General features: G+C 42.2%; 1 protein-coding gene across 1 annotated transcript in view; it reads right to left on the bottom strand.

Moving 5' to 3' along the window:
- Positions 1–25,351, bottom strand: part of hip1rb (huntingtin interacting protein 1 related b) — an 84,121-nt gene that overhangs the window by 16,992 nt on the left and 41,778 nt on the right. The window contains exons 10-27 of the mRNA XM_061932945.1: positions 23,972–24,047; positions 23,669–23,874; positions 20,119–20,191; positions 16,837–17,020; positions 16,665–16,753; positions 13,084–13,200; positions 12,903–13,004; positions 12,625–12,819; positions 7,683–7,830; positions 7,480–7,566; positions 7,269–7,376; positions 3,972–4,108; positions 3,791–3,901; positions 3,659–3,717; positions 1,602–1,632; positions 1,454–1,516; positions 1,281–1,381; positions 1,083–1,188 (exon numbers count right to left, since the gene is read on the bottom strand). Of these exons, the coding sequence (XP_061788929.1) occupies positions 1,083–1,188; positions 1,281–1,381; positions 1,454–1,516; positions 1,602–1,632; positions 3,659–3,717; positions 3,791–3,901; positions 3,972–4,108; positions 7,269–7,376; positions 7,480–7,566; positions 7,683–7,830; positions 12,625–12,819; positions 12,903–13,004; positions 13,084–13,200; positions 16,665–16,753; positions 16,837–17,020; positions 20,119–20,191; positions 23,669–23,874; positions 23,972–24,047 (1,993 nt within the window). The remainder of the gene's footprint in view (positions 1–1,082; positions 1,189–1,280; positions 1,382–1,453; positions 1,517–1,601; positions 1,633–3,658; positions 3,718–3,790; positions 3,902–3,971; positions 4,109–7,268; positions 7,377–7,479; positions 7,567–7,682; positions 7,831–12,624; positions 12,820–12,902; positions 13,005–13,083; positions 13,201–16,664; positions 16,754–16,836; positions 17,021–20,118; positions 20,192–23,668; positions 23,875–23,971; positions 24,048–25,351) is intronic.

Genomic DNA, 25,351 nt, shown 5'->3' on the forward strand with positions numbered 1-25,351 from the left:
TTCCTTTTAGCGCAGTTAGATGCGGCTTATAACACGGGGCGGCTTATAGGTGGACAAAGTTTTGAAATATGCCGTTCATTGAAGGCGTGGCTTATAACCCAGGGCGGCTTATGGTGCGGAAAATACGGTACTGTTATTGTACTGAAGAATAATACAATGTGTTGATCAACTTGACATGCATTTGCATCACTGAACTCTGCTAAGCAATGTGCTCTACATACAACACACAAAGACAAAGATATGTTTCAAAGGGCCAATTTATTTCAGGCCAGAACAAATTGACAAAACTATTTTAAATAGCTGCAACATAATGGCACTTTAACTTTAAGTAGATAGAATCTTTGATCCAAGACACAACTTACATTTAACTAAAATGTTATTTTCTTTGTGCTCGACAAAAGAAAAGTATTGAGAATATCTCCATGTTAAAAAACTCGACTTCTGGCTTCTCCGTGATGTCTTGTTAGTTGTTATGAGAGTAGCGTATGTGTGTGTGTGTGTGTGGCCCTTTATGATATGACAGCATGTGAGGTGAGTGACGTCAGTGAGTGAGTGGGCAAGAGAGGTGAGGGACCGGCGACAGTGAGTGCTTGCAGGTGCTCTAGCTTGGTGGATGGCTGCGTACAATAAAGTCACAAAGTTGCAACAAACCGCCGGTCTCGTCATTCACCCTCAGCTGTAAAGACCCACTGCCGGGTAAAGTGAAGGTTGTTAGTGCCGAAGACGTACATAGGCCCTGGAGGAACGTCTCCCCTGCGCTCCTCAACTGCGGTATGGTAGTCTCCCCCGCCCCCACCCACACAAAGCACGCCTTTTCTTTTCCACCGCTGCAATAAAACACACTCAGATCTTCTGTTTCTATCCGATACTACATGAAAAATAACGTAAAATAACGCAGTAACGCATCATGTAGTAACGGTAACTGAGTTACTGAATATAAAAAATAACGCGTTAGATTACTAGTTACCGCCGAAACTAACGGCGTTACAGTAAAGTAACGCGTTAGTCCCAACACTGACCTCTATAGCCCGGAAATGACAGTATATTGCACAACAAAACCAACGTTGTGACCGTGACCTTACCTTTGAAGCAGCAACCAGCTGTGCTGTGCTGGCAGCGATCTCATGAGAGCAGACGATCAGTTCTTCGTATTTACCGGTGTGCAGTACTACTTTGTCAGCAGAATCCCTGTTGGCGCCCAAGTGAAACAACACTCAACTTATTTCTTAACAATGAAATCAAACAAAGCATGCAAAGCATAGGGAGAGTTGTAAACATACACCATCTCCGTGGCCCCCCATCCGACAGCCTTGGCAGCAGAAATGAGGCCTTCTGTCCAGCGAGAGTTCCTGGCGTAGAACTCCTTGATGGAGGCTGCGCCCTGCGCAAGACAACACATGTCTGTATCCGCTCTTTTTCTCTGCTTTCCAAACAAGTGTTGAGAAAAACTCACCCTTCCGCCCTCCACTATCTCTTTCTGCAGGTCAGTGGAGGTGATGATCAGCATGCGGATGGCCTACATGAACAAGAACAAGATGCTCAAGATGACAAATTAGGAAATAGGTAGAGTATGATTATATTCAAGAGGAGAAACACAGTACCTCCATTAGGCTTGTGCAGCTTTTTAGAATTCTGCAAGGAAAAAAGTACTTATTGGTCATTAAATACAGTTGAAAAGGAAAACTGCCTACTACTGCAGATTTGAGGGATTGCACAAACCAAGACTTAAGTGCAAAGATATTTATTACAAAAATGTATCATAGTACATGACGACATTAATAACTTGTAAAACTAAGGGCAAGAAACGTTTATAGATACGTATCTTCAATTAGAAATATTCATACAAATATTTAAAATTGCTTTAAAACAGAGTTAAAATGTCAAAATATTTATTTAAAATATGTACTGGTATTTATCATATATATATATATATATATATATATATATATATATATATATATATATATATATATATATATATATATATATATTTATATATTTAAATCAGTGGCTCTTAACCTTGTTGGAGGTACCGAACCCCACCAGTTTCATATGCGCATTCACCGAACCCTTCTTTAGTGAAAAATAAAATGTTTTTTTTCCCTTCAAATTCAAGACAAAGTTATATGTTTTTGGTAACACTTTAGTATGTGGAACTTATTCTATGTACAGACTTAATTTAGAGTTATTTGGACACTAGGGGAACATATTCTAAGTAACAAAGACTTAGTTTAGAGTTATTTGGACACTAGGGGAACATATTCTAAGTAACAAAGACTTACCGGTAATTTAGAGTTATTTGGACACTAAGTGAACATATTCTAAGTAAAAAGACTTAATTTACAGTTATTTGGACACTAGGAGAACATATTCTAAGTAACAAAGACTTAATTTAGAGTTATTTGGATACTAAGGGAACATATTCTAAGTAACAAAGACTTAATTTAGAGTTATTTGGACACTAGGGGAACATATTCTAAGTAACAAAGACTTAATTTAGAGTTATTTGGACACTAGGGGAACATATTCTAAGTAACAAAGACTTAATTTAGAGTTATTTGGACAATAAGTGAACATATTCTAAGTAAAAAGACTTAATTTAGAGTTATTTGGACACTAGGGGAACATATTCTAAGTAATAAAGACTTAATTTAGAGTTATTTGGTTAGGGTTAGGGCCAGGGTTAGAGGGTTAGGGTTATAATAAGGCCATGCCGAATAAGGCATTAATAAGTACTTAATAATGACTAGTCAAGAGCCAATATGTTACTAATTTGCATGTTAATAAGCAACTAATTAATGGTGAATATGTTCCCCATACTAAAGTGTTACCATGTTTTATTACTTGTGCACAAAATGAACCGTGCATGAACATCACCTTGTTCAAACAACAAAACCAACACAGTGCATAAACTCACAACAAATTACACACCTGCAAATCAGTCTGACTTCTGCTGTTGCCGTATCCGTAATACGCCGAAAGGGAGAAGTTTTTATTTACACGATGAGTCAGGTGTGTATTGACCTCCGCCGAACCCCTGAGGCCGACTCACTGAACCCCTCGGGTTTGATCGAACCCAGGTTAAGAACCACTGATTTAAATATTTAAAAATGCAATTTAATTTAGTAATACAATATACTTAAAAATGTTTAATACTTTTATACATTTTTGTTAAAAATAAATCTAAAAAAAACATTTAAAATGACCAAAGATCAACTAAATGTTAAATGTGTTAACACTAAAAATAACAACACATTTAAAATAAAAATATATAAACTAAAGTTTCTAAAAAAAAAAAAAGTCATTTTAAAACTAAAACCATCAAAATTAGCATTTAAAATGCTCAGAATAAATCAGGCTGGTTTTTTAAACCCGCTAAGATAACTTGATTTAGGTTTAAAAATGCAAAAATAACAGATCTTTGAATTGACTCCCAGTCTGGGGTGAGCATAGAACAATCAACAATCACCAAATATGTTCCAGTAAATCACTTTTAGGTGACAATAATTTTTCCCTAGAGGGTCACACTTTGAAAACCCCTGGACTTAGAATTGTTTCAGCCTTCTTTGGAAGACACATTGGGCGTGAGGTCACTCCACACAGGAAAACATGTAAACTACCTATTGTGATTTTACTGAAAGCTTGAACAGCAACAAACCTTTCATTGACCTCCAACTTTATGCCTGACGTGTCCTTTCGGGCTTGATTCATCATTTCCTGCAAATACAACAAACAGAGATTAATCAGCAGCACAGAATAAACACAATTTACAACATTACACACAACTTACAGCAATCCTGCGGACAGCCTCCTCGATGGCTGCTGATGTTGCGGCCATTTCTTTGTCCACCAGATCTCCCAGCTCCTCCTGACGCACATCCAGGCTTTTTGGTCGCAGTTCCTACACATTCAGGACGTGTCAAATGTAAAGATGGGGTCGAGATGAGTTGTATCGTAATGTGACCCATTACCTGGCCCAAGCTCAAGATCTTATGGACGATGATTTTAATGGAGGCCGGGTCGGCTCTCTGGAGGGTACCCTTGGACTTCAGCTCCTTCAAGTACTGTAGAGCCTGAGTGGCACAGCCTCTGCAGTTCTCTGTCAGGCCTGCAAAGGAGCGCAAATAAGGACAACCGTCCATTTATTCTGCTTACTGGCGAAAACGTATGCAAAGGTCGCAACCGCCATGCTTCTAACATCAAAATCATCAGAAATCAACAATTTACACTTTTAGCAGGAATACAAATAACCAATGAGAATATTAAAACATGTTTCTTTTATTATTGTTCATATTTACTGTCATTTAGCATTAATATAAAAAACATCCTTTGGAATTCTTTATACCATTTACCAAACATTAAAACTAGGGATGTCCGATAATATCGGACTGCCGATATTATGGGCCGATAAAGGCTTTAAAATGTAATATCGGTATCGGTTTCAAAATTATCGGTATCGGTTTCAAAAAGTAAAATGTATGACTTTTTAAAGCGCCGCACAGGAAGATGTACAGAGCGCCTATAAACCTTAAAGGCACTGCCTTTGCGTGCCGGTCCAATCACATAATATCTACAGCTTTTGACACACTCACAAGTGAATCCAAGCATACTTGGTCAACAGCCATACAGGTCACACTGAGGGTGGCCGTATAAACAACTTTAACACTGTTACAAATATGCGCCACACTGTGAACCCACACCAAACAAGAATGACAAACACATTTCGGGAGAACATCCGCACCGTAACACAACAGAACAAATACCCAGAACCCCTTGCAGCACTAACTCTTCTGGGACGCTACAATACCCCCCCCCCCTGCTACCCTCACCCCCAACCCCGCCCACCTCAACCTCCTCATGCTCTCTCAGGGAGAGCATGTCCCAAATTCCAAGCTGCTCTTTTGGAAGCATGTTAAAAAAAACAATGCACTTTGTGACTTCAATAATAAATATGGCAGTGCCATGTTGGCATTTTTTTCCCATAACTTGAGTTGAAGTTGTTCTCTTATTTTGGAAAACCTTGTTACATTGTTTAATGCATCCAGCGGGGCATCACAACAAAATTAGGCATAATAATGTGTTAAATCCACAACTGTATATATCGGTTGATATCGGTATCGGTAATTAAGAGTTGGACAATATCGGAATATCGGCAAAAAAGCTATTATCGGACATCTCTACAATTATTAGATTTATAAATCCAAACTTTAGCTTTTCTAAATTATGTTTTTAATACAGTATTACTAATATGGCCATATAACTATTGAAACACATTTTTGGGAGAATACTGTCATGCATCGAATAGCAAAAAATAATTATATTTTATTTTTAGTTTTATTATAATATGTTTTAGTTTGTCATTTAACACAAGAGTATAGTGGAAAAACATGTTTTCTACCATTTAATAATAATAATAATACCTGGGATTTATATAGCGCTTTTCTAAGTACCCAAAGTCGCTTTACATGTAGAACCCATCGTTCATTCACACCTGGTGGTGGTAAGCTACTTTCATAGCCACAGCTGCCCTGGGGTAGACTGACGGAAGCGTGGCAGCAATTTGCGCCAACGGCCCCTCCGACCACCACCTATCATTCATCATTCAATTCACCGGTGTGAGTGGCACCGGGGGAAAAGGGTGAAGTGTCCCGCCCAAGGACACAACGGCAGCGATTTTTGGATGGTAAGAGGCGGGGAGCGAACCTCAAGTTTCTGGCACGGTTGCTCTACGCACTACGCTATGCCGCCCCATTTGACGTCATTACAAACTTGACAAAAACGGTGTCTAACTTGTATTGCTGCCATCTAACAGTAAAATATGACCCAGTTTTAGGGGTATTTTCTGTTATCTCAAATCAATCTGAAATTTGGAGGATGCGGGAAGAGCTGTGGACACTCTTGTGTTTTGGATAACATCGGACTGTCTGCCCCGCAGGATTTTTGAGGACCGGTCATAGACAATTTAGAGTGAAAAGCAAATTTTATTTTCACTCGCATACAAAACATTCTAACTTGGATTGTTTCCCTGGCTTTGAGACTCTCCCGAAGGACAGTGCAGCGAAGACACAACAAACTCCCTTCTTGTCTCTCATGGACACACACCTGTTGTTGACATTGGACAAGCGACTGCACAAGATCAAAGCCGCGCAACAAAGACACACTGCAGGCTTACACACAAACATGCATCCAAAAAAATATACGCCACACATACACACCCTACACCCCCCAACCAAACGCCCTCGACGCAAATCCCATAGGGGTGATGAAAGGATGGTCAGCGCCTGAGAGCTGCGGCCCTGCCACCATGACCCCGCACTCCCTTCCCTCTGTTGCTAGATATCTCGAGATGTATTTTGTAATATGTATATGTGCTTTGCTATGGAGGTTTTTTCGCACTCCAGGCTGGGCCCCCTTAGGAGCCCAGTCTAGATCGTATTTTTTTACTCATCCTTCCCCAGCGTTTTCCCTTTCCCCCCATCTTTTACGGGGCGCCTTGTGGCGACTCATCAGCGTTCCTGTTCTGTAACCCTGTACACCAGTGGTTCTCAACCTTTTTTCAGTGATGTACCCCCTGTGAACATTTTTTTAATTCAAGTACCCCCTAATCAGAGCAAAAGAGATAAAGAAGTAAAATACAGCACTATGTCATCAGTTTCTGATTTATTAAATTGTATAACAGTGCAAAATATTGCTCATTTGTAGTGGTCTTTCTTGAACTATTTGGGAAAAAAAGATAGGTTTTTATTTATATCTATAAAGGATTTTTGAATTGTTGCTATTTTTAGAATATTTAAAAAAAAATCTCACGTACCCCTTGGCATACCTTCAAGTACCCCCAGTGGTACGCGTACCCCCATTTGAGAACCACTGCTGTACACTGTTTGTTTGTCTACTCTTGAACGGGTTTGTGCTGAAAACAAAGTTTCGTTGTACTTGTGCAATGACAATAAAGACCTATCCATCCATTTACTTATTAAAACAGATGCATTTCTTTCTGCATTATGAAAATTAACTATTGAAACATGTTTTCAGTCATATAACATTAATACAAAAATAACTACATATTTTAAGAATTTTCTCGTCATCCAACACCATTTAACACAAATATGTTTGTCATGTCACATGAAGACATGTTTGTTTATTTTCTGACATATTAATATAAAAATAAACCAGTCATCACTAAGTGGTCAACTCTTAAAATTGTCCTTCCCTACCGACAATGTTAGCTTGCAGTTTAGCTAATAGCAAGGGGTTAGGGGTTAGCTTACGATCGGCGTGGTCAGTGGGTGCCATGTGTGCTGTAGCGCTGCCATTGATGATGGTGTCAGCAGCACAGTGAGAGAACTGGGTCAGCGACCTCAGCAACCCTCCAGCATCTAAATACAACAAGGTAGTATTAGGCCAACACAGTCCCTGTTATTATTACAGTATTATTAGGAGTAATAGTAGTAACTTAAGTATTCGAAGCAGGAAATATACCGTTCATGTTCTTTACATAATCTGCTTGGCCTTTTTTCATCTTATCAATGGAGCTCAATGTTGCCTCTGCTCGACTTATTAGGTAATCTGTGTGTGACAGCAACAAGCAGTTAAATAAAACTTTTTTTTTTTTTTTTTTTTTTTTTTTTTTAAGAACAGTTACATTTGTCACATTGAGTTCATCTTAAAAGCAGAGGTGTGACCTGGAGAACTGGTGCATCGGATGTGAAGAGGATCATCCAGCTTGGCCACAGCATCTTGAAGGATGTTCTCAGCCTCTGCCACTGTTCCCTGAAGCATCGCAAACTGCTCATCCAGAAGCTTTTGTTTTAGCAGCTCTTCTTGTCTGTCCTGCAAACACACACATACACACCAATCCTCACAGTCACAACGTCAAAAATGATGAAAAGTAATGTTCTCACAGAAATGTGACCCTAGACCAGGCCCGTAAACAGGCTCAATCCGGCCCGCGAGAGGAGTTTCTGCCAAGTGTAAAATTGAGCTGCATTTTTTAATAAAGAAACTGTTGTTCTAAATGTGTCCACTGGATGTCGCAATATCAATTCTGTTAGGCAAGCAAATAGTTTATACCGAGCAAGTATACCAAGAGTTACACGGTCAAGAGGGGCTGCGACTCCTCCTCCTTGACCAACGTAAAACAAACGGGAGTAAAATAAACAACTGGTAACCCCACTTAAAATGCTGCATAAAACACTGCACATTGATATATGTCAGGTTGAAACACTATTTATCTATTAAACAAGACAAGAGACAAAGAATTAAACAGAGACAGAATTCAATTTCAAAGGCGGAGGAGAAGACCGAGGCGAGGGATGGCAGAGAACAATTGCGAAGGCAGCGGCTCCGTTCACCGCCGGTGCTTGACCCACGCTCCGGTGGACAGAAACGTCCCCTCCGGTGATGGCTCGTCGAAGTGGATTCGGCTAAACGTTGGAGGGACTTATTTCTTAACAACCAGACAGACATTGTGTCGCGATCCCAAATCGTTTCTTTACAGGCTGAGCCAAGCGGACCCGGAGCTCGATTCCGACAAGGATGAAACAGGTGCCTATCTCATCGACAGAGACCCTACTTATTTTGGGTCGGTGCTCAACTACTTGAGGCATGGCAAACTGGTGCTCAACAGGGACCTAGCAGAGGAAGGTAACACATCTAAATCACTGCTAGTGGCTGCAAAATAATGTACAGCGTTCAATTTGTTGTTTTTATAGCCAGACCGGTGTTTGTTTTTTGTACCCGACGGTTTCGGCGACAGCTGTGGCCTTCCTCAGAGGTTGTCACGTGATGTTGATGTGACGTGTCTGGTCAGCTGTTTTGAGCAGTTTTGGTTGGCGCTGTCTTCCTGTCACATCAGCATCACGTGACGGCCTCTGAGGAAGGCCACAGTTGGAGCCGAAACTGTCAAGTATGGAAATAAATACACAGGTCTAGCTATAAAAATAAAAAATTGCATACCGGTAATTCTTTGAAGACCTAATGAACTTAATTGGACTAATGTACAGCGTGGGCCCTCTGAATTCAAACACAATTTGTTTCAGGACACTGATCATAGCTTTAACTGCAGTGTTTCAGTAACATTTTTAACATTAGCAAGTGTCAAAAGATGTTGAAGCTCTTTCAACTATAAGGTTAGGGAGATCAACTTTTTTTTTAATGGTTGATTTATATTTTAAAAGTTTGTTTACACCAGAGGTGGGTAGAGTGTTTAAAAACTAAACTCGGTTTGTCTGCATGGAACCCGTATGTCACTCACGTACAGATTCTAACCATTTTAATAATTTCTATAGTTTAGAAACATCCAGCGGGCTGGTAGCGCGTAGTGCTGCATAAACTGCCCTTTTGCTGCTTTGCAAGACTCATGTCACATGACTACAAACTTGACACCTCATTGGCTGGTTCTGAGACAGGATCGATTGCTTTAGAATAGGGCTCGGCGGTATACCGGTATTACAGTTAATACCGGTATATTTAGGGACGGCGTGGCGAAGTTGGTAGAGTGGCTGTGCCAGCAATCGGAGGGTTGCTGGTTACTGGGGTTCAATCCCCACCTTCTACCATCCTAGTCATGTCCGTTGTGTCCTTGTGCAAGACACTTCACCCCTTGCTCCTGATGGCTGCTGGTTAGCGCCTTGCATGGCAGCTCCCGCCATCAGTGTGTGAATGTGTGTGTGAATGGCTGAATGTGGAAATACTGTCAAAGCGCTTTGAGTACCTTGAAGGTAGAAAAGCGCTATTCAAGTATAACCATTTATAATTTGGACTCAATTGAGGAGAGTCGCCTGTACACTGTACCCTTGCACAGTATCTCAGCACGCTCTGGCAAAAGATTGTACTCCTCCTTCTTTATTTGACTTTCTCCGACCACATGACCACAGCTTCCACTTCCAGAGGGAAGTGGGTCGTAAACAGCGTTGCCTTTAGTTACCGAACAGTTCAAAAGAAGAGGTCGTAAAATAGTTCAAAAAGGAGGTTCGTAAAATAGTTCAAAAAGGAGGTTCAAGAAGAGGTCGCCTGGAGGGGAGTCTGGTCCTGCTTCCTTTCCGCTTTGAAGTCCTTGAGTTAGAACAATATCTTTCTGTTGATTACCATACATGAAAGAAAACAGAACACCTTCATTTTACTCCCCCCCCCCCCCCTACACAGTGGAGTTTTACGAACCTTACTCTTGGTAGGTTCCAAAGACAGCTTTTGCTTCTCACCGGGCCCTCAATGTAAAACAAAGTTTTTGTGATAATTTAGAAACAATTATTCTAACAATATAGTTCTGTGAAAATGATTGTCATCTGTGCAAATTTAAAGAAAGTCAACAGTGTTTGATTTACTGCAATGCGGTCAGTCTTTTAATTTTTTTATTTTTGGTTTTCTTGAAATTGTTCACACATTGCACATGTTTTATGTTCTATTTTGGACCGAAATATAACAAAGAAAACAATCTGAGGTTGTGGTAGTTGTATTTTTAAGTTATTATGCCATGATTTGGCCAAACAAATATATCACTGATCCATAGCTTGTATAAAAACAACAACAACAAAAAAACACACAAAACGCCATGAAAATATGAGTGAATAGTTATGGTCATTTGGAAAAAAAACAACTAGTTTTATTCTAAATTGTACACTACTACACTGAGTGTGCACAACAACCGGCATGTCTTGGCCACTGTCCTGTGTAAATACAGCAATCAGTGTTAGAAAACCAATGTATATATGTGTCAAATATCTGGCTTTCTTTGTGTGTTAGATTGAAACATGACAAATCTAGTCTTGGGTTGTCAAGTTGTGCAATTAAAAGCTAAACAGAACAGTGGCTGAACTTCGATTAAAGTGAACTGTACAGCTATATTGTATGCATTGGTGGGTAAGCTCAGCTAAACTGATGGCAGGATCATGGTTTACTACAAAAGTAGTTTGTTTTTAAGTAAGTATTTATTTCTGGACATGTGGTGGAGTAAGCAGTCTTGCTCCTTTGCTACCGTCTTTAATAGTAACAGGTATTCAGTACAGTATGAATCATTTCGGAATATTAGCTTTGGCCTACTTACTGTTGCGAAGATATCCCAATAATTGGTGTCAGAATAATTGTATCTAAGTTATCACAAAACTTTGTGTTTCAATGAGTTCCCGGCGAGCAGACAAAAGCTGTCCTTGATCTTACCAAGCAGAAGGCTTGTAAAACGTGACAAGAAGGCGTCGGTTTCTTTGATCTATTGTAATCCACAGGAAGATTTTGTCTTGACCCGAGATCTACAAAGTGGAGAGGAAGCAGGACCTGACTCCCCTCCAGGCACCTTTTCTTTGAACTGTTTGGTAACCAAAGGTGACGGCTGTTTACGACCCCCTTCCTTTAAAAACAGCTGTTGTCATGCAATCAGGGAAAGTCCAAATAAAAGAGGAGGCGTGCGACCTTTCGTCAGAGCGTGGTGGAAGACTGTACAAAGAGTACAGCCCAGACGTTTCTCCTCAATGAGCTAAATTGAATTCTGTCTCCGTTTAATTCCTTGCTTCTTGTCTGTTTAATAGATGTCATCAGTGTTTGAACCTAACAGTTGGCCTGCAGACAGCGCGTCAAGGTTGCAGTACTTGCGTCCATAGGTCTTCCCTTCTCTTTCTTTCCGATTTAGAAGACATATTGTTAGAATAATTGTTTCTAAATTATCACAAAAACTTTGTATTACATTGTGTTCCTGACTAGCTGACCTGCTGTCTTTGAGGCCTACCAAGAGTAAGGCTCGTAAAACTCCACTGGGGGGGGCAAGATGGTGTTCCTGTTTTCTCTCATGTATGGTAATCGACAGAAGGATGTTGTTCTAGCCCAGGGACTTCAAAGCGGAGAGAGATGGCAGGATCTGCCCAATTTCCAGACGAACTCTTTTTGAAGTATTTTACGAACTCTTTTTGAACTATTTTATGGAACTCTTTTTGAACTATTTTATGGAACTCTTTTTGAACTATTTTACAAACTCTTTTGGAACTGACCTTTCCTGTGAATTGTTTACGACCTTTTCTGTGAACTTTTTTGCGACCTTTGTCCTTTGGAAACAGCGATGGCCAGGTGGTCGGGGAGGGTCCAAAATAAAAGAAGGAGGCATGCAATCTTTGGGCAGAGCGTGCTGAGACACTGTAAGAGGTTACAGGTCGACTGCGACTCTCCTCAATATATTGAGTCTACCGGTAAATAGAATTCTGTCTGTTTGATTCTTTGCCTCTTGTCTTGTTAAATAGATGTCATCAGTGTTTGAACCTGACACATATTGTATTGATGTCCACACCGTGCCTTACAAAGACGATAGTTCTGATTGGATACCCTTTGTGCTTTTCCACCCGCCCCTCTTTCACATGCAACTGTGATTGGATAGTTTGTCCCACCCGCTTGAAGACGAAATTAAATATGATTAGATTTTGTGTATGTCAGCATTTTCCTCACGTTTTAATTTGTTGACTAAATTGTCGATTAATGTTGTTGTTTTAGTCAACATCCTTTTGTTTTCATTCGTTATCGTCCTAATTATGTCAAGGGAAAATAAGTCTCTGACGATAACGAAGACAAACATTTTTAGTCAGCAGAATTACCACTGGTGGGCTCCGCCTACAGCCTTTAAGGTTGATCTTTGCTCTGGTGACCAACCTTCTCCTTGAGTTTGGCCTGCAGATCGCTGAGCTCCTTGCTGCTCTTATCTCGTTCGTGCAGAACGGTGGATTGCTGCAGCTGTGCGGTCTGGCGTACGGACGAAAGCTCCGCCTCCTTCTCGCTCACCGAGCGCATCAGTCTCTCTTTCTCTGCCTGCAGAGCGGTCATGGAGCCGTTCATTTGTGCTGAACTCTGCAACAGAGAAGGCGGGAGAAGGGTGAACAGGTGATATTAAGCGCAATGGCGAGGCGCTAAAACCACAGGTACACGCTCACCTGCTCAGTGCTCTGCAGCGTGGCGTTGATGCGTGTTATTTCGGCCACCTTCTCTAACAGTTCTCTCTTTAGCTTCTCCATCTCAAACTTCTGCTCCTCTAGCTATAAACACAATAGTTTCAATCAGGTACTAACACTACAGTTTTTGCTTTTTAGATTCCACTGCAAAACAACCACCGACCTTCAAGTCAGCTTCCTGCCTGATCCGATCCACCTCAAAGGACAGCTGCAGTTTAGTCCTCTCCACTTCCTCCTGCGTTTGCTGGGTGGCCGACAGCATCCTTACGGTGTCTGCACTCTGCAGGCGCATGGTAAACAAAGCACAACAATGGAGGACATCTTCCTTTTTTTTCCTTTTAATCTTCTTGCAGTTCAATTACAGTTGAATAATTTTTCGCTTGACTAATCACACTGCACCCTATCTATATCCGCCCATCAGGTGACATGCCACGTCAGTCTCCAAATACGAGGTTGTCAAAAAACTGTAAACGTCACAATGATTAGCAGTGAAAAATCCCCAAAACGGCAAAATACATGTGCCAATGTAAGCAGTTAATGTTTTAATAGGTGCAAACATTTTATTAAACTTTGTAAAGAGTCTTGGGTGCTGTTAAGGTAAAGGAAATAATCATTATATTTTAGTAAAAGAAAAAAAAGGTGGAAAAATATTCCAAAAAACAAAAAGGTGCAGAATGGCTAAAAGGCTAACAGTTAGCATGCCAAAAGCTAGAGTGATAACGTACAGAAAGTGTTGAGGCAGTTCTACGGTGATGTTATACTTCTTGGCTCATAGTACCGAAAACCAGGAAAATAATAATTGAAATGTAGTCAATAATACCTTTTAATTTCAATACATTTAAAGTACGGTATGGAGGCTACGCCGGATAGTCGAATCTCAAATTCAGGAGGAACAGTGTGGTTTTCGTCCTGGTCGTGGAACTGTGGACCAGCTCTATACTCTCGGCAGGGTCCTTGAGGGTGCATGGGAGTTTGCCCAACCAGTCTTCATGTGTTTTGTGGACTTGGAGAAGGCATTCGACCGTGTCCCTCGGGAAGTCCTGTGGGGAGTGCTCAGAGAGTACGGGGTATCGGACTGTCTGATTGTGGCAGTCCGCTCCCTGTATGATCAGTGTCAGAGCTTGGTCCGCATTGCCGGCAGTAAGTCGGACACGTTTCCAGTGAGGGTTGGACTCCGCCAAGGCTGCCCTTTGTCACCGATTCTGTTCATAACTTTTATGGACAGAATTTCTAGGTGCAGTCAAGGCGTTGAGGGGATCTGGTTTGGTGGCTGCAGGATTAGGTCTCTGCTTTTTGCAGATGATGTGGTCCTGATGGCTTCATCTGGCCAGGATATTCAGCTCTCACTGGATCAGTTCGCAGCTGAGTGTGAAGCGACTGGGATGAGAATCAGCACCTCCAAGTCCGAGTCCATGGTTCTCGCCCGGAAAAGGGTGGAATGCCATCTCCGGGTTGGGGAGGAGACCCTGCCCCAAGTGGAGGAGTTCAAGTACCTCGGAGTCTTGTTCACGAGTGAGGGAAGAGTGGATCGTGAGATCGACAGGCGGATCGGTGCGGCGTCTTCAGTAATGCGGACGCTGTATCGATCCGTTGTGGTGAAGAAGGAGCTGAGCCGGAAGGCAAAGCTCTCAATTTACCGGTCGATCTACGTTCCCATCCTCACCTATGGTCATGAGCTTTGGGTTATGACCGAAAGGACAAGATCATGGGTACAAGCGGCCGAAATGAGTTTCCTCCGCCGGGTGGCGGTGCTCTCCCTTAGAGATAGGGTGAGAAGCTCTGCCATCCGGGAGGAGCTCAAAGTAAAGCCGCTGCTCCTCCACATGGAGAGGAGCCAGATGAGGTGGTTCGGGCATCTGGTCAGGATGCCACCCGAATGCCTCCCTAGGGAGGTGTTTAGGGCACGTCCGACCGGTAGGAGGCCGCGGGGAAGACCCAGGACACGTTGGGAAGACTATGTCTCCCGGCTGGCCTGGGAACGCCTCGGGGTCCCACAGGAAGAGCTGGACGAAGTGGCTGGGGAGAGGGAAGTTTGGGCTTCCCTGCTTAGGCTGCTGCCCCCGCGACCCGACCTCAGATAAGCGGAAGAAGATGGATGGATGAATGGATGTTTCCTCTATATTATAGAATACTATCTACAACCAAAGAGACAAATTCAGCAGACTGAACATATTTTCTTCTGCCTAAAATAATATTTCTCTGGTCAGTTTCAATAGTGCAAAAATAATTTTCATATCAATGGAATTAAATACCGTATTTTTCGGACTATAAGTCGCAGTTTTTTTTCATAGTTTGGCCGGGGTTGCGACTTATACTCAGGAGCGACTTATGTGTGAAATTATTAACACATTAGCGTAAAATATCAAATAATATTATTTAGCTCATTCACGTAAGAGACTAGAGCAGTGGTTCTTAACCTTGTTGGAGGTACCGAACCCCAGCAGTTTCATATGCGCATTCACCGAACCCTTCTTTAGTGAAAAATAAAATGTTTTTTTTCAAATTCAAGACAAAGTTATGTTTTTGGTAACACTTTAGTATGGGGAACATATTCTAAGTAACAAAGACTTAATTTAGAGTTTTTTGGACACTAGGGGAACATATTCTAAGTAACAAAGACTTAATTTAGAGTTATTTGGTTAGGGTTATAATAAGGCCATGCCAAATAAGGCATTAATAAGTACTTAATAATGACTAGTTAAGAGCCAATATGTTACTAATTTGCATGTTAATAAGCAACTAATTAATGGTGAATATGTTCCCCATACTAAAGTGTTACCATGTTTTTTTTACTGGTGCACAAAACGAACCGTGCATGAACATCACCTTGTTCAAAGAACAAAACCAACAGTGCATAAACTCACAACAAATTACACACCTGCAAATCAGTCTGACTTCTGCTGTTGCCGTATCCGTAATACGCCGATAGGGAGAAGTTTTTAATTACACGATGAGTCAGGTGTGTTTTGACCTCCACCGAACCCCTGAGCCCGACTCACCGAACCCCTAGGGTTCCATCGAACCCAGGTTAAGAACCACTGGACTAGACGTATAAGATTTCATGGGATTTAGCGATTAGGAGTGACAGATTGTTTGGTAAACGTATAGCATGTTCTATATGTTATAGTTATTTGAATGACTCTTACCATAATATGTTACGTTAACATACCAGTTGGTTATTTATGCCTCATATAACGTACACTTATTCAGCCTGTTGTTCACTATTCTTTATTTATTTTAAACTGCCTTTCAAATGTCTATTCTTGGTGTTGGCTTTTATCAAATACATTTCCCCCAAAAACGCGACTTATATATGTTTTTTTCCTTCTTTATTATGCATTTTCGGCCGGTGCGACTTATACTCCGGAGGGACTTATACTCCGAAAAATACGGTAATGATAAAAAAATGTCTTCACTGTTTTAGACAAATTGGCCGGTAAGAAAATATTAGCTTTCTTTTTAAGTCTTACTGGACAAAAATACCTTAAAAAAAAATTAATTATACAAAAAAATACATCTTCAACAAAAAATCTCTCCCCTAAAGTGTATAATGTAATGATCTAAAACTGGACATTGATCATTTCCTAAAAAAAAACAGCCAGCAAAGGACGTGAAAACAGGACATTTGGTTAGCCTTATACAGCATTTCAAATAATAAGACTAGCTAAAATAGTGCAGATAGTGCTAAAACAGTCTTCATGCTACGGTATGTTGGTGGACTTAAGTCTTCAGTGTTGTGTGTACCTTTCGAAGTAGTTCCGCATGGCTGGCCACCAACTCGGTGTGCTTCTCTTTCAGTTTATTGTAGCGCTGCTCTGTGGCCTGGGATCTTTCTGCGCACAAACACAAACCATTACAGTGGGCGCACTCCCTAATCAGTTGTCCAGTGTCCGCTTGTGGACTGAAGGAGTCTTACGATCAGCCTCTATGAAGGTGCTCTGCAAGTTCTCGTGCTCTGCGTTCCGGCGGCGCGCGACCTCCATCGCCATGCGGAGCTGCTCGTTCTCCAACAGCGCACGTTGCTTCTGCGCCCGCTGCTCCTCGAGCTCTGCCTCCAAGCTGTTGATCTGAGATTTGAGCTGCGTGATATAGCGCTGGGCCTTGAAGAGGACAAACACGGGTGTGCATAATGAAGTGAATTATATTTATATAGCGCTTTTTTTTTAGTGACTCAAAGTGCTTTGAGAAACCCATACATTTTAAAGGGGAACTGCACTTTTTTTTAAAATTTTGCCTATCATTCACAATCCTTATGTAAGACAAGAACAAATACTGCATGTTTTTCTTTTTTTATGCATTCTACATATTAAATAAATGCGGTCAAAAGTCAGCTTACAATGGAGCCTATGAAAGTCGCTCTATTCTGCCTATAAAAGCCCTTAAAACACTTCCATTAAGTTTTATAGACATGCTGTAAGTATACAAGTAATGTAGTAACGAGCACATTAATAACATTTAATATTTATGTATTTTGATTAGAGATGTCCGATAATAGCTTTTTTGTCGATATTGTCCAACTCTTAATTACCGATTACGATATCAACCGATACATACAGTCGTGTAATTAACACATTATTATGCCTAATTTTGTTGTGATGCCCCGCTGGATGCATTAAACAATGTAACAAGGTTTTCCAAAATAAATCAACTCAAGTTATGGAAAAAAAATGCCAACATGGCACTGCCATATTTATTATTGAAGTCACAAAGTGCATTCTTTTTTTTAACATGCCTCAAAACAGCAGCTTGGAATTTGGGACATGCTCTCCCTGAGAGAGCATGAGGAGGTTGAGGTGGGCGGGGTTGGGGGGGGGGTTTAGGGAGTTGGGGGTAGCGGGGGGTGTATATTGTAGCATCCCGGAAGAGTTAGTGCCGCAAGGGGTTCTGGGTATTTGTTCTGTTGTGTTTATGTTGTGTTACGGTGCGGATGTTCTCCCGAAATGTGTTTGTCATTTTTGTTTGGTGTGGGTTCACAGTGTGGCGCATATTTGTAACAGTGTTAAAGTCGTTTATACGGCCACCCTCAGTGTGACCTGTATGGCTGTTGACCAAGTATGATTGCATTCACTTGTATGTGTGAAAAGCCATAGATATTTTGTGACTGGGCCGGCACGCAAAAGCAGTGCCTTTAAGGTTTATTGGCGCTCTGTACTTCTCCCTACGTCCGTGCACACAGCGGCGTTTGAAAAAGTCATACATTTTACTTTTTGAAACCGATACCGATAATTTTGAAACAGATACTGATAATTTCCATTATTACATTTTAAAGCATTTATCGGCCGATAATATCGGCAGTCCGATTTTATCGGACATCCCTAATTTTGATCATTTTAAGCATTCATTTCAAAAACGCATCACAACGTTCGCTTTTGTTTCTCACTACATCACTGATTATTGCTCACTGCAAACTTTAATAAGAGCCAACAAACATAATACAACATCACTTAATGTGCAATGTCTGCTGTCATTAGGATGCCGATTGATAGAATCTTGTCATAGTCCCGTTTAGATGAAAAATTACTTGTAATCCTTGCAAAGAAAAGGGGTGTTGAACCAAGCGTCTTTTCGTGTCGTTCTCGCCATTTACGAGTCTAAATTGGCTGTTAAAGTGTACCAACGTCTCAGGTTACATACTCATTCTTCTACTATCTGTCACGACAGGGGGGTCGCAGCTTGCTGCGAGGTTTGTTCTCCCAGGATGCAAACGGACTATTCCGGACAAGGCGTGCAGGTAAAAACATGATTTATTCCTCAATTAATCCTACACATCACAAAAGACCGGAACCAAACCAAAGGAAAGCTTTCCGTTCGCACGAGAAGCTAAAGAACAAAAAAACTTAACGCAGGAAACATAGAGGCTAACACTTAGCATGGACTATGGCATGGCACAAACAAGACTTACTTGGCAAGGCATGAGGTAAACAAACAGCATAAACTATGGCATTGCATGAAACAAACAATGACGCCAGGACGACTGACTGGCAAAGGCAGGCTTAAATAATGTCTCTAGATTGGAAACACCAGAGGCAGGTGAAAATCATAAGTCGCCATGGTAACTAAAACAAACAAGGGTGCACAAAAACAGGAACTATTGGAGTCTAAAACTAACAGAAAATAACAAAAACATGATCCGCACCACAGATCATGACACTATCCAGGTAAAAGCCATGATTTACGTTGTACAATACAGTTTGACGAGCAAAGGAAGCGAGGAAACAGCTTACCACTCAATGTAGGCACACACGCTAGTGGTCATGGTGCTGCTATAAATTGTTTGTTTGCATTAGCGCTTATAACAATATCACAAACAATTGGTTAATATTCAAGTCACGAAATGTTTTTACTTTTTGGATGGTAATCTATTAGTAACTAGGCCACCTACTCAGTGGCCTAGTGGTTAGAGTGTCCGCCCTGAGATCGGTAGGTTGTGAGTTCAAACCCTGGCCGAGTCATACCAAAGACTATAAAAATGGGACCCATTACCTCCCTGCTTGGCACTCAGCATTAAGGGTTGGAATTGGGGGTTAAATCACCAAAAATGATTCCCGAGCGCGGCCACCGCTGCTGCCCACTGCTCCCCTCACCTCCCAGGGGGTGATCAAGGGTGATGGGTCAAATGCAGAGAATAATTTCGCCACACCTAGTGTGTGTGTGACAATCATTGGTACTTTACTTTTGACTTTATTGGGGTTTATGGGCGAAAAAGAGGACCTCCCATTGGATTCGCTGTAAGCAGACTTTTATCTACGAGTTAAATTACATTAAAAAAAAATACCTGTGTTGTCATGTTTTTCATAATGATTGTGAACAATACGCAAAATTCCAAAAAAGGTGCAGTTCCCCTTTAAGCTACATTTACACCAGTGTGGATGGCACTGGGAGCAAGGTCGGTGAAGTGTCCTGCCCAAGGACACAACAGGAGTGACTAGGTTAGCGGAAGCTGGATTCGAACCAGGAACCCTCAAGTTTCCTGTTTGGCCGCTCTACCTTTTAAACCGCAATAACATTGCTATCGCTTTTTTCCAAACACTTAAACAATGATGCAATGAGCAATACAAGAGGAGGAAGCATGACACACAAGTTGGACAGTCATAGTTGACACGTTCCATGTAGGAGGAAGAGCATTTACACCCGCCCAACAGGTGGCCAAGATCCCTGTGCACACAGATAACGCTGAATCGCAGTTATTATTCCTCACCTCTGCTTTCACCCTCTCCAACTCTGCTCTGAGCTGCTCCATATCCCGTTTCAGGGTCTCTATCTGGAGGTCTCTGTTGGACACAACATCAAAAACGTTTGTTGAATCCATGAGCAAGCCCGCATCATCGAGGACTGTCTCTGCAGGAATGCAATCTATTTGTGGCAGTGGTGGGTGAGTGGAGTGAAGTACAGTGAAGGATGTTGTAATTAGAGATGTCCGATAATGGCTTTTTTGCAGATATCCGATATTCCGATATTGTCCAACTCTTAATTACCGATTCCGATATCAACCGATACCGATATATACAGTCCTGGAATCAACACATTATTATGCCTAATTTTGTTGTGATGCCCCGCTGGATGCATTAAACAATGTAACAAGGTTTTCCAAAATAAATCAACTCAAGTTATGGAAAAAAATGCCAACATGGCACTGCCATATTTATTATTGAAGTCACAAAGTGCATAATTTTTTTTTAACATGCCTCAAAACAGCAGCTTGGAATTTGGGACATGCTCTCCCTGAGAGAGCATGAAGAGGTTGAGGTGGGCGGGGTTGGGGGGGTAGGAGGTAGCGGGGGGTGTATATTGTAGCGTCCCGGAAGAGTTAGTGCTGCAAGGGGTTCTGGGTATTTGTTCTGTTGTGTTACGATGCGGATGTTCTCCGGAAATGTGTTTGTCATTCTTGTTTGGTGTGGGTTCACAGTGTGGTGCATATTTGTAACAGTGTTAAAGTTGTTTATACGGCCACCCTCAGTGTGACCTGTATGGCTGTTGACCAAGTATGATTTGCATACACTTGTGTGTGTGAAAAGCCGTAGATATTATGTGATTGGGCCGGCACGCAAAGGAAGTGCCTTTAAGGTTTATTGGCGCTCTGTACTTCTCCCTACGTCCGTGTACACAGCTGCGTTTTAAAAAGTCATAAATTTTACTTTTTGAAACCGATACCGATCATTTCCGATATTACATTTTAAAGCATTTATCGGCCGATAATATCGGCAGTCCGATATTATCGGACATCTCTAGTTGTAATGATAGTCTAATTCGCATAATTCGCCACATTCACAAAAAGTGAGTAAAAAAATATGTATAGAAGTACAAATTAACTACAACAGAACTGAACAGCTTTTGAGTGTTTTAAATGGGGGAAGGGCCCAGAGTAGCCCCACTGCTCACAAATAAAACCAATATGTGCTTTAATGTCAAGGCCACTAAAAGACTATTTGCTTTTTTGAAACAGTATCGAGAGGGGCGTGATTATTATGTGTTTGAACGAAGACTAAGTTGTTTGTGGCAACTGAAATGTATCTGTGGCGGCCGAGTAGGGGAAAACACTCATCATTACATAAGGGTGTAACGATACACAAAAATTTCGGTTCGGTACACACCTCGGTTTAGAGGTCACGGTTCGGTTAATTTTTGGTACAGTAAGAAAAAAACAAAATATACATTTTCTGGTTATTTATTTACCAAAATTTGTAAACAATGGCTTTATCCTTTTAACATAATAACATACATATACACACAGGGTCGATTGCCAGGGTTAATGCAGTCAACATATATAAAATAAAAACTAAATAAGATAAGGCTCAGAATTGGTTTCTTAACAAAACCTTTCTACATATAAATTGCAACATTTCCACATATTAAGTGCAACATTAAACTGCTTCAAGTTGTTGCTCAGATTAAATAAAATGACTTTTCTTTTTCCTCCCCAGCCTTTAACCCTGGTGACTTTCACCCAATCTTCATGTTTTTTGCCAGAAAAATCAGTGTATCCACATTGTCTGCAGAAAGAGCAGGCCTGCTTGCAGTTAAAATGTCTCCAGCTGTGGAAAATACCATTTCACTGGGCACGGAGGTAGCAGGCATGGCGAGGTAGTGCCTGTCTAACTTGGCAGTAAGAGGATATATGGGCTCATTGTTCTTCCACCATAGAAGTAGGTCAAAATCTTAAATCTGCTGCTATAAAAACACCAACGGCATTTGTTATTGCTTTAGCCCTGTCTGACTCGCCGAGGAGAGGCTGCTTGAATGCGGTGGGAGCTGTGTTTGTTTGTCTTTATCTTCGTTGAAGCGATGTTATCCATTGTTGTATCGCACCGCGAAACCGAAATGTTCCCAAACGGGAGATCTTTACGTTGCAGGAGGGTCTTAAAGCTCTGGCTTTTGCATGTTGTAGTAGCCCGGTCGATGCTTGCATGCCGTGTGTTGTGCCTCAGTGTGCATTGTTTACACAACGTGCGGTACGCTACTTAATATGTCTATGTGGAAACTTGTTCGGTACCGAACCGAATCCCCCGTACCAAAACGGTTCAATACAAATACACGTACAGTTACACCCTTATCATTACAGCTTCTTTACAATGATACATTAGGAAATGTATTCTCTTATTCTAAAAATGTCTCAAGAGTTCTCATTTTTATGCAGGTAAAACAAAAAATAGATATATTCAAACTAATTCAGGTTGGTGTATCAATAACAGCTAGAGATGCGCGGATAGGCAATTATTTCATCCGCAACCGCATCAGAAAGTCGTCAACCATCCGCCATCCACCCGATCTAACATTTAATCAGAACCGCACCCGCCCGCACCCGCCCGTTGTTATATATCTAATATAGACGATGCAAGGCATGAGTGAGGTTATAAAGCTTTTGCCTGTTAAAGAAAGGAGACTGATCCAATGCAGCACAGACATTCGCGTGCCACGCTGTCACGGCCCAGACGCACACCAGTGCGCAATCATATGGGAGCCGCGCTGAGCGCACCTCCAAGCGCGTCTCGCTGCCGGCGACGGCCGGGTATAGGCCCGACGCTCCAGCGCCATCCATTTTCAGGGCTAGTTGATTCGGCAGGTGGGTTGTTACACACTCCTTAGCGGGTTCCGACTTCCATGGCCACCGTCCTGCTGTCTATATCAACCAGGGTGAGCCCCACCCCTTTCGTGAGCGCACTGCGCGCGGAGTGACCCCTGTTACGTGCCCCCGGCAACAGGGGTGGCGGGCAGGTAAGCTGCGCGGGCGGAGCACGCGGAGTGACCCCTGTTACGAGCCCCCGGCCACGGGGGTGGCGGGCAGGTAAGCTGCTTACCTGCTGCGCGTGACGCCGGCCGCAACGAAGGCGGACGAGGCGGGGTGTCGGTGCGGTAGGCGCGGTGGTGACCCTGGACGTGCGTCGGGCCCTTCTCGCGGATCGCCTAAGCTACGGCTCCCAGTAGCCCTTCTCCGCTCCGTAAAAGTGTCCATCTCTTTTTTTTTTCTTCTTCTGTTGTGGCATATGCTGCAGGTGCCTGCTCGTTTTTCGTATGTGGGTAACAACATTTAACTATGTATATATATTTCCGAATTGGTTTAACTGCCACCCGCCTGAATCTATTTAAAATCTAATTTTTTTTTTATTTCAACCGCCCGACCCGACCCGCGGATAAAATCTAATTTTTTTTTTATTTCAACCGCCCGATCCGCGGATAATCCGCGGACTCCGCGGTTGTGTCCGCAAACCGCGCATCTCTAATAACAGCAGACAGGAAGTGATATTCAATACCTGTCGTCAAAGGCCCCGTTGGGCGGCCCGAAAGCCTGATCAAACATGTCGGGCTGCGGCACGCTGGCCTGCTGCGGGCTGTCACTGATGTCGATGAGCGTCTCAACATCGTCGTCGTCGTCATCTCCGTCGTCGTCGTCCCCGATGACCACCACGGGCTTCACGTGCTTGGCCAAGGCAGCCGCGTGCAGGAAGTTTGGTGGTGACTGAGAAGGCGATGGACAGAAATTGATGAGAGCGTAGGGAGCAAAAATAACCAAGTTTCTGGTTGAAACATGCGAGCTGACTCAACGAGAGACTTACGTCAGGCAGTTTGGGGATCTGAATGAGCCTCTTGAAGTAGTGCATTTCTCTGGCTCTGTTGAAGAACGACTTCAGGCTGCGGGACAAATGGAAGAACAAGAGGTCTTGAGAACAGTAGTGTGAATACTCCAATCACAGCAATTATATAGCTGGAACGCAAATAATGTGATTGCAAGCGGGCGATTAGAAAGGGTGTAACTTCCTGAAACTGAAAACATGACAGAGCATTCTCTGTCATACGTTTCGTGTTTTGATAGACTGATTGAAACTTTTATTAGTAGATTGCACAGTACATATTCCGTACAATTGACAACTAAATGGCAACACCCGAATACGTTTTTCAACTTGTTTAAGTCGAGGTCCACGTTAATCAATTCATGGTATGTTCCGATGTTTCATGGTGACAAATTATAAAAGAACTTAAAGGGGAACATTATCACCAGACCTATGTAAGCGTCAATATATACCTTGATTTTGCAGAAAAAAGACCATATACTTTTTTAACCGATTTCCGAACTCTAAATGGGTGAATTTTGGCGAATTAAACGCCTTTCTAATATTCGCTCTCGGAGCGATGACGTCACAACGTGGCGTCACATCGGGAAGCAATCCGCCATTTTCTCAAACACCGAGTCAAATCAGCTCTGTTATTTTCCGGTTTTTCGACTGTTTTCCGTACCTTGGAGACATCATGCCTCGTCGGTGTGTTGTCGGAGGGTGTAACAACACGAACAGGGACGGATTCAAGTTGCACCAGTGGCCCAAAGATGCGAAAGTGGTAAGAAATTGGACGTTTGTTCCGCACACTTTACCGACGAAAGCTATGCTACGACAGAGATGGCAAGAATGTGTGGATATCCTGCGACACTCAACGCAGATGCATTTCCAACGATAAAGTCAAAGAAATCTGCCGCCAGACCCCCATTGAATCTGCCGGAGTGTGTGAGCAATTCAGGGACAAAGGACCTCGGTAGCACGGCACACAATGGCGGCAGTTTGTTCCCGCAGACGAGCGAGCTAAACCCCCTGGATGTCTTGGCTCACACCGAAGATGATCAAGAGAAGAATATCGACCCTAGCTTCCCTGGCCTGCTGACATGAGGGTATGTCTACAGAATATATTAATTGATGAAAATTGGGCTGTCTGCACTCTCAAAGTGCATGTTGTTGCCAAATGTATTTCATATGCTGTAAACCTAGTTCATAGTTGTTAGTTTCCTTTAATGCCAAACAAACACATACCAATCGTTGGTTAGAAAGTGATCGCCGAATTCGTCCTCGCTTTCTCCCGTGTCGCTGGCGGTCGTGTTGTTTTCGTCGGTTTCGCTTGCATACGGTTCAAACCGATATGGCTCAACAGCTTCAGTTTCTTCTTCAATT

The sequence above is a fragment of the Nerophis lumbriciformis genome, linkage group LG03 (genome assembly GCF_033978685.3).
Source record: "Nerophis lumbriciformis linkage group LG03, RoL_Nlum_v2.1, whole genome shotgun sequence".
In the NCBI taxonomy this organism is placed as follows: Eukaryota; Metazoa; Chordata; class Actinopteri; order Syngnathiformes; family Syngnathidae; genus Nerophis; species Nerophis lumbriciformis.